The following is a 14,645-nucleotide window of genomic DNA, read 5'->3' as shown; positions in this document are numbered from 1 at the left end:
AGATATAGATCTGGGTAGATTTTTTTTATTGAGCTATCCATATTTCTCCATTCCCTTCCCTTCCTCTCTCTCCCCTCCTACAAGCTGGGTAGATTTAAAATGTAATCTCATAAATTTTGGGCAGCACAAAGCTGCCTTTCTAGATATATATGGTTTTTTAAAAAAAAGTCTCAGGTAAATCATTCACTTTAAAGAGATACTCTCTTTTTTTTTTTTAAGTTTATGTGTGTTTGCACACACTTGCATGCCTGAGCACTGTAGTACAAGCATGAAGCTCAAGGGACAGCTGGTGGGAGCTGGCTGTCTTCCTGCATGCTCTGGGAATTTAACTCAGGTTATCGGCTTGGCAGTAAGTGCCCTTATTGGCATCTCCATGCCCAATATATACTTTTTTTTTCCAGTTTTTCAAGACAAGGTTTCACTTTGTAACAGTCCTAGCTGTCTTGGAACTTGCTCTATAGACCAGGTTGGCTTCCATCTGTCTGCCTCTGCCTCCAAAGTGCTGGGGTTAAAGGAGTGTGCCACCACCACCTGATTTGAGTCATATGCTTTTAAGCTGCTTGAGTGTATTTTTTTCTCTTTTTTTTTTTAAGACAGGATTTTCTTTTAGCCTGTCCTGAAACTTGCTGTGAAGACAAGGTTAGCCTCAAGCTCATATAGATCGTATGCCTCTGCCTCCCAAGTGCTGGGATTAAAGGTGTGCGCTACCACCAACTGGCACTTATGTATATTTTTGAACTCTTTAACCAATTGTATTTTGTAAACCCCATTTTTTTTAAATAAAGATTTTATTTATTATGTATACAATACAGTGTTCTGCCTCCATGTATGGCTGCATGCCAGAAGAGAGCACCAGATCTCATTGTAGATGGCTGTGAGCCATCATGTGGTTGCTGAGAATTGAACTCAGGACCTCTGGAAGAGCATTCAGCGTCCTTAACCTCTGAGCCATCTCTCCAGCCCCTAAACCCCATTTAAAAAACAAACAAACAAACACTTTCGTTGCTTTTAGTTTTATCAAAAAGATTAAATTAGCCGGGCGATGGTGGCGCACGCCTTTAATCCCAGCACTCGGGAGGCAGAGGTAGGCGGATCTCTGTGAGTTCGAGACCAGCCTGGTCTACAGAGCTAGTTCCAGGACAGGCTCCAAAGCCACAGAGAAACCCTATCTCGAAAAAAAAAAAAAAAAAAAAAAAAAAAAAAAAAAAAGATTAAATTTATCCTAAGCAAATTGAGCAATTTTCTTCTTATCAGAGTTCCATGAGCATTTTGGCAGGCTAATTCTTTATTAGGGTCTGTCTACAGTACAGAGGACATGCAAATTTCCAAACTTACCTCCTAAATACCAATATGTCACCAGAATCTGAGTCTGGCTCCCTAGTCCTTGTGACTGCAATCAAAAGCCTTTAGACTAGGCAGAATTTAGGTTTGGAGTAAGGCAGTGAAGTGTGAGGGTGAAAGTGGATGATGACCAACAGAGCAGAGCACCCTTAAGGGACAGACGTAGACAATGACCAGCAAGATACAGGCTGATCTGCAGCTTGGGCAGGTGTTAGACCCGCTCTAAGCTGTTTTTCCTGAAGAACTTCGTCCTGTTCTCTAGTTGAAAGGTCTGTTTGGTTTGACTCTTACAAAATGGCCAGTGGTCTGTCTTTGCTCTTTATTAGAACAAAGGTTCATAGCCTGTGAGCCGTGTTTAAATATCTAGTCAAGGCCACCCTCAGCAAATTTGAGGATAGCTTGGGCTATCTAAAAGCCTGTCTCAAAAAATAATTATTTCCTAATAATCTCAAAGAAGTTTATATCGTCAACCAGTACCAGAGAGAAGATGTAAGTTGTAATCTTCTGACTATAATTAGTAACTGTAGACTACTGTCATTAAAGTTCTTGCTTGCAGGCTGTTTGAGGATGAGGATGAGTTCCAGTCTCCAAATCTTTCAGGCTGATAGTGACCTAAACAGATTCCTAACAGTACTATTTCCCGTCATTGAGACAATGGATGTCCTCACACATATCTGCTCATCTCTGTGGTAAGCATTGTCTCTCCCTTGAAAACCCCTACCCAGATTCTGAGTTGTCACTTCCAACTTTACTGCTGTTTTGTATGTGGGGCTTCCAAAGACCTTGTGAAAGGGGAAGAAAGTGTTGTGTTCACATTGAGGGGGAAAGTAGCTTCTTACAAATGCTTGCCTTTCTAAGTTGTTGCTAAATGTAAATTTAATTACAAAACATGAGACTCGGGCCTGGGGATATGGTGTAGTCTATAAAATTCTTGCTGGGTAAGCATGAGAAACTGAGTTTGGATTCCTAGCACCCATGTTAAAAAAAAAAAAAAAGAAGCAGCCGCCACCAGGTGTAGTGATGTACTCATGTATCCCGGAGCTGCTGACTAGGCCAACAGAGGGATCCCTGGAGCTTGTTGGTCAGCCAGTCTGCCTGACACACACACCCCTCATGAGCCAATTCCAGGGCAAGTTTGCAAGGTGGTTTTTCTTAAAGGACTTTTCTTTATAATTTCTTATCATTAAATAAATTCCTGAGATTTAAACTTACACAGTAGCACTAGGACATGATTATTTTTAACTTCATGACAGCAAAATTGGTAATGTTTTGTAGACAAATAAAAGTTATTATGGGGCAGAGGAGGTGATTCAATGGTTAGAGTGCCTGGCATTAATACCATTCCCAGAGGCCATGTTAATGCTAGGAGGACATGGGGCCTGCCTGTAGTTCCAGATGGAGACAGAAGGACTCTGGAAAGCCGTCTGACCAGACTGGCCCCTTAGTGTGTAGGTCTGGGTTCAGTGGAGAGGGAACCAGCACATCCACACACAAATCCACACCCATTTACACACATCTAAATGTATATAAACACGAGTGTGTGCACACACATGCATGAGGTAAAAGATTTTTAAGCTTCATCTGAGCAATTTTGTAATTCCTGTTTTGCTTTTTCTCTCTGCTGCTGCCTTATACCTTAAGATGACACTGTCTCCTCCCCTTACTCCAAACAGCCCACCAGAATGCATAAGAGCTTTTCAGTGGTTATGTTTCTTGGTCTGATTTTTTTAGTTTTTATTGCCTTTTCATAAAGAACACAATCAGAATTCCTTTATTAAATTGAAAGAATTACCTGCTTATCTCTGCTTTTCATTTCCATGCACGTGTAGTAAAGCCAAACCTAGAGTGACTCATGTCAAAGGAGAAAGAAGGGCAAGAGATTCGCTTTGTGATCAAATCCCTCATCTGTTTTTCCTCGCCTAAGAGCGCCTGTGTAGGAGTCATTGTTAGTTGTGTGCTCTCATCACTAATCTCCCTGTCCCTGCCAAAGGGGAGGATTTTCATGGCACATGAACCAAAGCAGAGGATTAAAATGGGAAAACAGAACTGGAGAGACAGGTGGTTTGGTGCTTAAGAGCATTTGCTGCTCTTGCAGAGGACTAGAGTTCTGTCTCCAGCATGTATATGGTGGCTCACAACTATCTGTAACTCTAATAGTCTCTGTGGGCACCAGGCCCATATGTGGTATATGTACATAAATGTAAGCAATGCACTCATAACATAAAAATAAATATTTAAAATGAGAAAATAGAAAGAGGAAACTGACAGAGAACCTGTTCCCTTAAAAACTTTTCATTATCCCTCATCCCCCAATCACTATCTGCAGCCTTTCTAGACACCTAGCAATAAAATGCCAGTATAAGTACACAGACCAATGAGTGATGCTCTTACACTGAGGCTCTCTGACTGGGCTCTGTGCCATTAGAATTACTTTAAAAACAACTTATTAAACCAGGCGGTGGTAGCATATGTCTTCAATCCTAGCACTCAAGAGGCAGAGGCAGGCCTCTCTTTGTGAGTTCAAAGCCAGCCTAGTCTACAGAGCGAGTTCCAGGACAGACTCCAAAGCTACACACAGAAACACTGTCTTGAAAAAAAAAAGTTAAAAATTAGCAACAAAATAACTTATTTAGGCTTGGGAATGCCACTCAGTGTTTGAGTACTAAGCCCCAGCACTTCAGCTAAACCACAGTAACCAAAAACAGATTATTTGCTTAGTGTGAGATCAGAAATGAGTGTATCAATGTATAGAAGACCTGGAAAGATGACCCAATTTCAGTTCTCAGCCTCCTGAAACTCCAGCTGCAGAGAATCTTAAGACTCTCTGGAATCTCTTTGGAGATAGGAGTCATACTGTAAAGCTCTTTGCACACCTCGAATGGCACTTTGCGTGGAGAGCAAACACTTTAATAGTTCTTAGATTGGGTTAATGCAAGAAAAGTGCCTTTGACAAGGAAAAATAAAACCTATCCATTGATCCTTATATTCATAAACAGGCCTGAAAATGGTTGTTCTCTGTCTGATTCTTACCTTCAAAGAAAGGGTAAACTATTTAAATTACAATTCTTGACTGGTAATATTTGACTCCTCATCACTTCCCTAAATCTAAGCTAAAATGCATGTATTATATGAACTCAGTTTATTACCAACTAAGTCACTTAAAAGTTAATTTGCAGGAAGCTGCCAAAAAATTCTCAAAAGATGAGGTAATGTCTACCAAACTGTCGGGGTCCCAGTTGGGCCTTGAAGACCTTTGTGGTCTGGAAGCTGCTCTCACCTTTTCTAGGGGACTTTCCCATAGTTATGCTGCAGTGGAGTAGATACACAATGGAAAGGAATTCTTTTGTCACTGTATCAAAAATAGAATTTATCAAAAGTAGGTGTATCTCTCGACCAATGGTTCTCAGCCTTCCTAATGCTACAGCCTTCATGTGGTGACCCCAACCATACAATTATTTTCATTGCTACTTTGTTATTTTGCTACTTTATGAATAATAATGTAAATATCTGATATGCAGACTACCTAATATGCAACCCCCAAAGGGGCCGTAACCCACAGGTTGTGAAGCACTGTTCTAGATGATTAAGTTTCAGATTGGAAGCTATTTTGGAAGAGTCTAGGACTAGGCCTAGTTTCTGACTACCGTCACCTAACACTTACTGCCACAAACTCTGTAGCTTGGGCTCAATTCTGATGTCTCCAGAGGTGACAGAGCTGTCACAGGCACTGCAGAACTTGATTCTGCTCTCCTTTTCTGTTAGTGAGAATCTGTGTGCGTGTGCATGTGCACGTGTGTAGGTGGTTACTCCCGGCTGCCCAGACCCAAAATGGTCACACAGAAACCGCATTAATTACAACACTGTTTGGCCAATAGCTTATACATATTTCTAGCTAACTCTTAAACATCTTAAATTAACCCATTTCTATTAATCTGTGAATCACCACAAGGTTGTTGCCTACATGTAAGGTTCTGGCTGGCCACTTGCATTGGCGACTACATGGCATCTCCTTGACTTCACCTACTTTCTCTCCATATCTCTGTTCGAATTTCCTGCCTGACTTTACTCTACTAAGCCATTGGCTGAAACAGCTTCTTTCATAACCAGTAGTAATAAAACATATTCGTAGCATACAGAGAGGAATACCACATCACGTGTGTGCATGTGTGTCTGTGTTTCTGCGTATATCTGTGTATGTGTATGTGCTTGCTCACACATGTTCATGAATGTGGAGGTCACGTCTCACCTTCCATCTTGTTTTTAGGCAGGTTACCCTCTTATTTTGCTGCTGTGTAATGTGATCCAGGCTGCTGGCCATGAGCTTCCTGCCAGCTCTCCTGTCTCTCCTAGGACCTGTCCTGTAGTAGTAGTGCTGGGGTTCCAGGTGGCACCACCACAGCTGGCTTTTTAGGGTTGAGCTAAGTCATCAGGCTTCTACAGCAGAAGCTTTTAACTGCTGAGCCATCTTCCTACCCCCTTTTCTTTTCTTTTTTTAATTATATATACTTTTTAAACCCTTCCTTCCACCTCCCTAAGTAAAGCTTGAAAACTGAAGACAGGCAACTGTGCTGTCCCCCTCATATGATAATGACCCTTGATGGTGAGTTGTCAGCTGGTGGGGCATCTTCTGTCGTAATTTAGAAAAGTGAGTTGTTATTCCCAACATTCTTTCCTTGATAGGATGGTAAGTACAAGTTCCTCTGGTTAAAGCCTTTAATGGCAAGGCCGACCCAGGTGGCACACACCTTTAATCCCAGTACTCCAGAGGTGGGCAGATCTCTGAGTTTGAGGCCAGCCAGGGCTAAAAGTCAGACTCTGTTCCAAAAACACTTTTAATGACATTCAGGGAATCTTCATGTCATGTACCACATAAATATTAGCAGACTGCATTTGAATCTCCATGCTTGAGTGGCCACCATAATATCCTCATTCTCCTGCCTTATGATAATGTCCATCAGATCTCACATTTGGATGTGGAAGTAGTGACTTTCAGTCCCACTTTCATGCCTAACTGATCAGATGTGATATTATTTGTTTTTCTTCAGAGCACATACCCCTTGCCCAGAGAGTTGATGGCTGTTCTTGTATTGTGCTAGATTAAGAACTGTTCTTGCTTTTCTCATCAGCAAAAGATTTGTGCTGATTTTTTGGGTTGTATCAATGTCTTCACACCATCTGCTTCAAACTTTTTGCTATAACTGAATATGAAATGCATTCTACATTATGATCCAGTATATATTGTATACATATATAAACAAAAACAACAGTTTCAAAAAGCACAATCCTATGTAACACATTCAGAATTTACTGGTCTGCTTCACTTTTTATCACTTTTATGAGCCACTAACTTGATTTATGACCTATTAACAAGTCTCAAATTATAATCATTGTACCCTTCTAAATGGTTGTCTATTGCATTGAGAAACCCAGTTCTGTGACATCCTAGAATCCTCTGAAATGAGAAGCTGTTTCTTAAGAGTTCTCTGGAGGTAAGGCCTCCCTTTGTCCTCTTTTCCCACCCCAGTAAGATGAAAGAACTAGACTCTTTTTCTTTTTGTTTTGAAACAATTTCAAGCCACATAAATACTACATAGGACAAAGAACTCTTTGTTTTGTTTTGTTTTGTTTTTTATGATGAAATATGGTACTTATTTATTTATTTATTTTTAATTTATTTATTTATTAAGGATTGAGGTAGGGTTTCTCTGTGTGTCTTTGAAACCTGTCCTGGAATTCACTTTGTAGACCAGGCTGGCTTTGAACTCACAAAGATCCGCCTGCCTCTGCCTCTCAAGTGCTGGAATTAAAGGTGTGCACCACCACCACCTGGTGACAAAAAACTCCTTATTCCCTTCATGTAGTGACCAAATCCAAGTCTCACCAGTTGTCTCAACAATGTCCCTGCTAGTAAAAGAATCCAAACCTGAGTCATGAACTCACCGAGCTTCACTCCCTAGTGTGCCCTTCCTTGATTGAAGTTTAAGGTAAGAGTCCAGTCATACTGTGTGTATCCGGTGTTTCACCGTGATTAGAACCAGTCTGTGTGTTTCCGCCGTGATGTCATGAGGTCACAGGAATGATGCTATATGTTCTTTTCTTTTCAAACTGCTTGTCCTGTGGTGCTACCTTTGACCAATAGATGAAGATGGCATATGCCAGGCTTCTCTGTGGCAGAGTTCTTTTTGCTCTTTAATGGTTTATAAATGTGTTATAAAGGAATACTTTAGGATCCTGTAAAAGTCACTCACTCATCCACTTTAACTACTTACTACTTTGGGATTCATTACTTTTCTTTTCTGAACTAATTTTACAATGGTAGTTTCTAAAAACTGGTGATTCTTTTTTCTAACTTCATCATTCTACATTTTACCATAGGAAGAACTTTCCTCATGTATTTTTTTATTGTTGTTCATTTCTTTATGTTGGTATATATTCATGGATGCCATTTTCTTCGGTGGCTAACTTTTAATTTTTTGATGTTCATATGTCCCTTTTATAACACACTTTTTGTGTCCTCTTGTTATTTAGGGACCCAAGTTCATTTTCTTTTCCTTCCCCAGCTCTGGGATTAGTCACTTTTCCAGGAGCTTTGTTCCTTTAGTTGGAAGTAGCACTTGGCAGCAGCAATCTAGGTGCTAGTCTTCTCATGCTGGCAGGGTGTCGCTCTTCCCAGGCCCTCTTAGTAAGCAGAAGCAAACAAATGCACACACGCACACATTTCCATTTAACTATCAATATTGAAAATCATGAACCATATCACTACTTTCAATTCTGTACAAAAACGCAGAAGTCATTCCAGCTTTCTTTTTTCCCCTTCATATTTCTATCTTAAAAAAAAAAACCAATGAGGACCTATTTCCTATTATCTTTAGTACGTTTTCTTTTTTGTTCAGTGTCCTGTGTAAATGCAGTCCCCTGACAATACCAGACTATGGCTTCATTACCATATCCTCCTTTTATTCCAGGACTCTACTTTCCAAGAAATAAGTTAGGCAGAGGGAAACGTTCTTTCATAAATCCTTGAAGAGATTCTATTGCCCCTTTAATAGTAGCCTTTTACCTGGCTTGAAGAAAAGCAAGAGCAGGGATTAGAGACATGGCTCAGCAGTAACAGTGGGTACTGCTTCTCCAGAGGACCTGCGTTCAAGTCCCAGCACCCACATTAGCAGCTCACAACCACCTGTAACTCCAGCTCCAAGGAATTTGATACCTCTACCCTCCGTGTGCATGTGCACTGACATGATCATGTGCAGACATTCACATAATTAAAATGAGATCATTCTTTAAGAAATAAAATAGAAACCAGGTAGTGATAAGGTATACTTTTAATTCTAGCACTTGGGAGGCAGAGGCAGGCAAATCTCTGTGGGTTCAAGGCCAGCCTGATCTGCAAAACGAGTTTCAGTACAGCCAGGGCAACACAGAAACCATGTCTTGAAAAAACATAACCAAATAAATAAAAATAAAAAATAAAAACAAGAGCATAAAATGTGAAAGCTAGTATTTAGACTTTTTCCTCGTAATTTTATTTAGAGTTTTGTATGTGTTTTACACATGCATATGTATATCAGCCAAGCGTGTTTTTTTTTGTGATAACTACCTTGTATTTAGTATGGTTATATTGGGTACAATTTGATTAATTTTCTGTATATTAACCCTAAATCATATAACTCCACATTATAATTCACTATTTTGGAAGTGGCCCAAATAAAACTCCCTGAGGTTAGAGAACCTGACCATGTCAGAGAGTTGCACAGAGGTGTAACTTTCATCCAGGGGTGTCTGACTGGAAAGGCCACATACTGTCTCTCCACAGCGCAGCATGATGGGTGTCTTTTCCTTTGCTGTGATAAAATCCCTGGAGGAAAAGCCAACTAGGAGAAGGGGTGTTTATTTTAGCTTACTATTCCAGATTACATTTCATCATAGCAGAGAAATCAAGGGGATAGGAACTTGAAACATTAGTCACATCACATCCACAGTCAAGAGCAGGGAGAAATAGACACATGCATGGTTGCTGCTGCTTAGCTCACTTTCTCTTTTATATGACAGTACAGGACCCAGACCTAGGGAACGGTGCCACTCAGTTTAGGCTGGGTCTTCCTACATTAGCTACAGTCAAAACAGTCTCTCAGACATCCCACAGGCCGGCCTGCTCTGGCAGACAGGTCCTCATTGAGACTGTCTTCACAGATGACTCAAGACTATGTCTCATTAATGATCAAAACTAATCATCCCAGTGGGAGCATATTCACTGCTGGGTATCATCACCAGGAGTGCAGTCTGCCAAGTGTCACTGTTACAGTATGCCATTTCATTTTCTTGATTTGAATAATAAGGAAAAAAGAAAACATATCAGATTCTTTAATTTTTCTCTAAGTTTTTGGAGCATTCAATCAATGGGAGTTCTCGTCAGGATTCACCCTATAAGGGTTTTCATTTATTTCCAGATTTGGTTTATGTCAACTCAAACACAAACCCTTTGCTTGTTCTTGTAGTTAGAGATTTTTGAACTAACTACCTGGTGCTCTTAATTCTTTTATAGTCACCAACCCCTTGCTTTTTTTTATCTTAGCTAGACGAAATAGAATAGCCAGACAGTAGTAGTGCACACCTTTAATCCCAGCACTCCGGAGGCAGAGACAGGCGGATCTCCGTGAGTTCGAGGCCAGCCTGGTCTACAAGAGTGAGTTCCAGAACAGCCAGGGATGTTACACAGAGAAACCCTGTCTCAAAATAAAATAAAAACAAAACAAAAACCCCAAAGAAATAGAACAGATGAGTCCATCATTTTGTCCCGCCTCTCTGAACTAAGTTCTACTTTAAATAAATGTCTTCTACAGAGTTTTGCTCATGAAGTCTGCTTCTGGGATTTTTCTGACCAGGCTCTTTGGTTACTGACTCAATTGGAGAAAGAATAGTTTGAGTTAGCAACTGAAGAATTCTTGCCCGAGGAGGCAAAAAGGAGAGCAGTTCTTAATCAAATACCCCCATGCTGAGGCTTAAGGGAAACTGTGACTATGCCGTCCATCATCAATGTTCTTGGCCAGGACGTTGAAATTTAAGATTGGCTAGTATGGAGACCAAGGTGGATTGTTTGCCTCTGAGTCCATACTTTAAAAATGATACTACAAAGGTGTAGGCCTTAAAACTAGGTTCTCTGTATAACTGCAGCTGCGTACATTTCCTTCCAGTCTTTTCACTGGGATAGGAAAGATGCTTCACTTTCGTGGGGGAATTAATGGTTTCTTAACCTGAAAAGGAGAATACATGTCTTTTTGGCAAAATTAAAGAAAAATAAATATACAAAAGAGCACGTAAACGAAGAGAGAGCTTAGATTCAGCTTTCTGGAGAAGTTGTCGCTGGTCCAGACTTTAATGTATTCCTGAGTGTCTCAGATACTTTACATCACCTTTAAGACTGCGGTTTTCTTAAAGGCCTTGATTGGTAGGTAGGTCTTTTCACATCAGCTTTTATTCACCTGAATCAGCAAGGGCTCAGCCCTTGGTAGTGCCGTTTGTGCTCACTTCTGCTAGTTGCGTATCTTTGGCCAAGTCATTTAACCTTTTAGAACATGGGTTTCCTCTTCTATTAGATGATAATATAACAATGTACTTTTCAACATGGTTGAAGAGAGATGATAACATCAGATTTATGGGAACCCTTTGAATGATATAAAAGAATTTGACAGTGTTAGCACTTCCTTAAATAGACATATGATATAAATGAGAAGAAATAAAATAGCCATTTAAGAATAAAGGGGGCTTATGGTCCTTCCCAATTGCTAGTAAGTGTGAAATTACTATATAAATTTTACAGAAACAGGTCCAGAAACTGTGGCTGAGTTGTTCTTACTGTTCCTTTAAAAAATAGTATAACCATGATAATGTTCATTTAACATATTGACAGGGTTAACTATGTAAGATATATAATATATCTTATATAAAATCCAGGGGATCAATAAAATGACTCATAAGGTAAAAACTCTAATTCTAAGCTTGACAACCTGAGTTCAATCCCTGGAACCCACTTGGTGAAAGGGAAAAAAAAAAGCTCCCCCAGGTTGTCTTCTGATTTACATTTACACACACACACACACACGCACACACGCACACATGCACACACACACACACACACACACACACACACACAAACCATGGCATATGTGCACCCACACAGACACAGACAAAATAAATGTCCCCAAAAATTCGCAGATAAGAATTCTCATAATTGGCCTTTAAGATGGAGCCTATAATTCTAGTCCGTTGTAGGATTAACAAGTCTTAAGGAATTGTTTTCGGATTGAAAAATGAATCATGAATTGAGTTGTTGGTGAGCGGCGGGTTCCCGTCCGCGGCCCGCCGACGGGCGACTGGACGCCCTCGCCCAGCTTTGCCTGAGTTCAAAATGAACTATATGCCCGGGACCGCTAGCCTCATCGAGGACATCGACAAAAAACACTTGGTCCTACTTCGTGATGGAAGGACACTGATAGGTTTTTTAAGAAGCATTGATCAGTTTGCCAACTTAGTGCTGCATCAGACCGTAGAGCGCATTCATGTGGGCAAAAAGTACGGTGATATTCCTCGAGGGATTTTTGTGGTCAGAGGAGAAAATGTGGTCCTACTTGGAGAAATAGACTTGGAAAAGGAGAGTGACACACCCCTCCAGCAAGTGTCTATTGAAGAGATCCTAGAAGAACAGAGGGTAGAACAGCAGACCAGACTGGAGGCAGAGAAGCTGAAGGTTCAGGCCCTTAAAGATCGGGGCCTCTCCATCCCTCGAGCAGATACTCTGGATGAGTACTGAGTCCTGTGCTCTAGAGAGCAAGGGCTCTCACCCAGTCACCGTTCACATTTGACCAGACAGAGACTGTCAACGTGAAAACTGATCTATCTTATTCTTTCACATATGCCAACATGAAGAAATCATGTGATTTTGTTTTTTTAACAAAATAATTGTATGTTTCATTTTGCTTTTCTGTTTCAAACAGTTCATTCTGTAGCCCTGGCTGACCTTGAACTCACTACGTAGACCAGGCTGACCTCAGCTTGTGGGATCACAGGTGTGCTTCACCATTGCCCTGCTTTGTGGTTTAGAGAAACAGTGGCTTGTGGAGCTGAGAATCACGTCTCGGTATTGCTTTTCTTATCTCAGAGTTTACATTTTTTTTCAAAAGATATTTCCCTTTTACTTGTAAATAAAGAATGAATCTCTTAGTGTCATATTATTTCACAAAAAAAAAAAAAAAAAAAAAAGAAAAATGAATCATGACTTATTTGTAAATCCTTTTTAAACTGCGTTCATTAAATTAACCCCCCAAGTAGATAATCACTTTTGCTTATTTAATTTCATAAAATTGGTGTTTGGAATAAAAAAGATATCACAACAATCGAGGCAGAAGAGTCATTAGATGTAAGGATTTAAGGAGGAAAAAGTATAAATTTCATGTGGAAAGGGGAAGGTGGGATAGTTTCCAAGAGCCTGGAGGGAAGTGAGTTGTTACTTTGTGGATAAACCCATTGGCTTAGAAATGTTGGACAGTGTAGTGATGACAACAGAATGCAAGAGATTAAATTTGAGATGTTTCCTCAAGGCCAAATCCAAACTCCTTCAACGCCCAGTAAAGAAATTCCTTTCTTGTTAACTCTTAATTCTCTCTGTGCTGCTGAGTCCTGTCATCCTGGTTTCAAAACTGTCATCTATTAATTGTTGTTTTTCTTCCCCCTTTGTGCCACTTTCAGATCTTCTCCCTTGTTGATTGTGGTGTCTTAAGAAATGCCACATTTTCTAATAGAGACTTAACCAATAAGATCTCTGGTCTACAGAGCTTACTGTGCAGTGGGCCAGAGTTTGAAACTGCTGGCTTTTCTCACGATGCAAGAATGACAGGGCATTAAAACTGCACATAGAAGGCTTGAAGGCACTTTCATATTTCTGTCTGGGCTTGTTACTTGAGAGATATGAGAGTTGAAAATCACCATTCTCATATGCAAAAAAAGTGTTTAGAGAAATCAGTCTCTGCAGCTGCTCTCTGTTCTGGGGCAGTAACTCCTGGAGGAGGTGGGGTCGCCATTAGGCATGCCCACAGCCTCCATTCCTAGAAGCTGGCGGCTTTCTTTTCCTTCTACAAGTGGCAACCAAGTTCTGGGTTGAAAGTGAATCCTTGCCTTTGGCTACTCTCCAGCATTCCTGGCTGAGCGAATGGGGATTTGGAATGTCAGAAAATAGAAGAGGGGAGGGGAAAGATGTGCGTATGACTCTGACTGTTCAGAGCAGAGGCAGCTCGTCTGGAAGGACTCGGACAGCTTGACTTCCTCAGACTGCTTCCTTCTCATAAACTTAGTTCCTTCTTTGTGTTTCGTTGTTTAACCTGAGTTTAGCAGGGCAGTTCAAACTCTTATAGCCCAGTGGGATCAGCCTAAGAGAGGACAGGGTGACTTCCGGAGGACTTGTATTTCTTCCTTCTGGATAAAGTGACAGTACTTGTCCCCAGATTCATCTGCAGCAAGATCCAGAACTCCTCTAGGATTTAATCTGGAGTCGTCGGGAACCCTGATTCAGGATTTATTCAAGAGCCAACCTGAGTACGAAGCAACCTGTGGAGAGAATCAAGGATCTGGTCTAGGCATGAATGGTGGCTTGTGGCACATGCCTTCCACTGCTCACACCTGTGACTGAAGCTGAACTGAAATATTGATGGGACACGACTCTCAGACTCTGTAACTGTGGACTGGTTCAGAGCTCAAGACTATAATTTACAAGACGGTTTTTATCCTTTGTTTGGTTCAATTCAAAGTCATCTTGTCTCAACTCAAAAGGAGAGCTTCTGTAAGAATAGTCTACAGGGACAGGTCCCGGCTGTGTGTGAAGAATCCAGAGGTTGGGTGTCTGTCTGCATCCCTGTGAACCATGTCCTCTTTATATACACGAAGTAAGGAATTCACACGGAATAGGAAATCTCAGTCTGATTCTCCCCCAGCATCTCCCTCCCCGACTGCCAAGACACTCCGAGTAAGCCTTTTTATTTGTCTGGTCATAGCTATGTCAAAGGTGGGAAATGGGTTTCCGTGGGACTTTCAGGCTGAGACTGAGAGAAGGGGCATTTCAATTAAGTCAGTTAAGGAGGGAAATCGCAATTAAAGCCCCAGATAGCTCTCCTGAAAGGGTTCTGAGTCACAGTACATGATACTGTCGTAAGTAAAAGCAGACTCGAATAATTCAGGCTATAGCTTCTGTCTTTCAGCTTTGAATCTGTTGTAAACTGGAGAGCTTTTTGTTTGGTGTGTTTTATTGTTGTTTG

General features: G+C 40.8%; 2 protein-coding genes across 6 annotated transcripts in view; both read left to right on the top strand.

Annotated features, from left to right (window-relative positions):
* The window catches only part of Ppp1r12b (protein phosphatase 1 regulatory subunit 12B), a 212,126-nt gene that overhangs the window by 149,989 nt on the left and 47,492 nt on the right, over positions 1-14,645 (top strand). The window contains exon 1 of one of the 5 annotated variants that reach the window (XM_041648026.1): positions 13,675-14,356. The exons of the other annotated variants lie outside the window; for them this stretch is intronic. Within the exon in view, the coding sequence (XP_041503960.1) occupies positions 14,255-14,356 (102 nt within the window). The 5' untranslated portion in view covers positions 13,675-14,254. Of the gene's footprint in view, positions 1-13,674; positions 14,357-14,645 lie in introns of those variants that run through there. 5 annotated transcript variants of the gene reach the window in all.
* LOC121445872 (U6 snRNA-associated Sm-like protein LSm1) lies at positions 11,668-12,547 on the top strand. The gene has a single exon (XM_041648031.1). The coding sequence runs from the start codon at positions 11,750-11,752 to the stop codon at positions 12,149-12,151; it is 402 nt and encodes a 133-aa protein (XP_041503965.1). The 5' UTR covers positions 11,668-11,749; the 3' UTR covers positions 12,152-12,547.

Source organism: Microtus oregoni, unplaced genomic scaffold, assembly GCF_018167655.1.
Source record: "Microtus oregoni isolate MIOR12 unplaced genomic scaffold, Mior012 000003F_ref0000135, whole genome shotgun sequence".
NCBI classification, from domain to species: Eukaryota; Metazoa; Chordata; class Mammalia; order Rodentia; family Cricetidae; genus Microtus; species Microtus oregoni.
Note: the sequence above shows the minus strand (reverse complement) of the source record. Positions and strands in the feature narration are given on the sequence as shown.

Bases quoted from the DNA above. Each gene is read 5' to 3' on its own strand.
- LOC121445872 (XM_041648031.1), top strand. From the start codon at position 11,750: ATGAACTATATGCCCGGGACCGCTAGCCTCATCGAGGACATCGACAAA.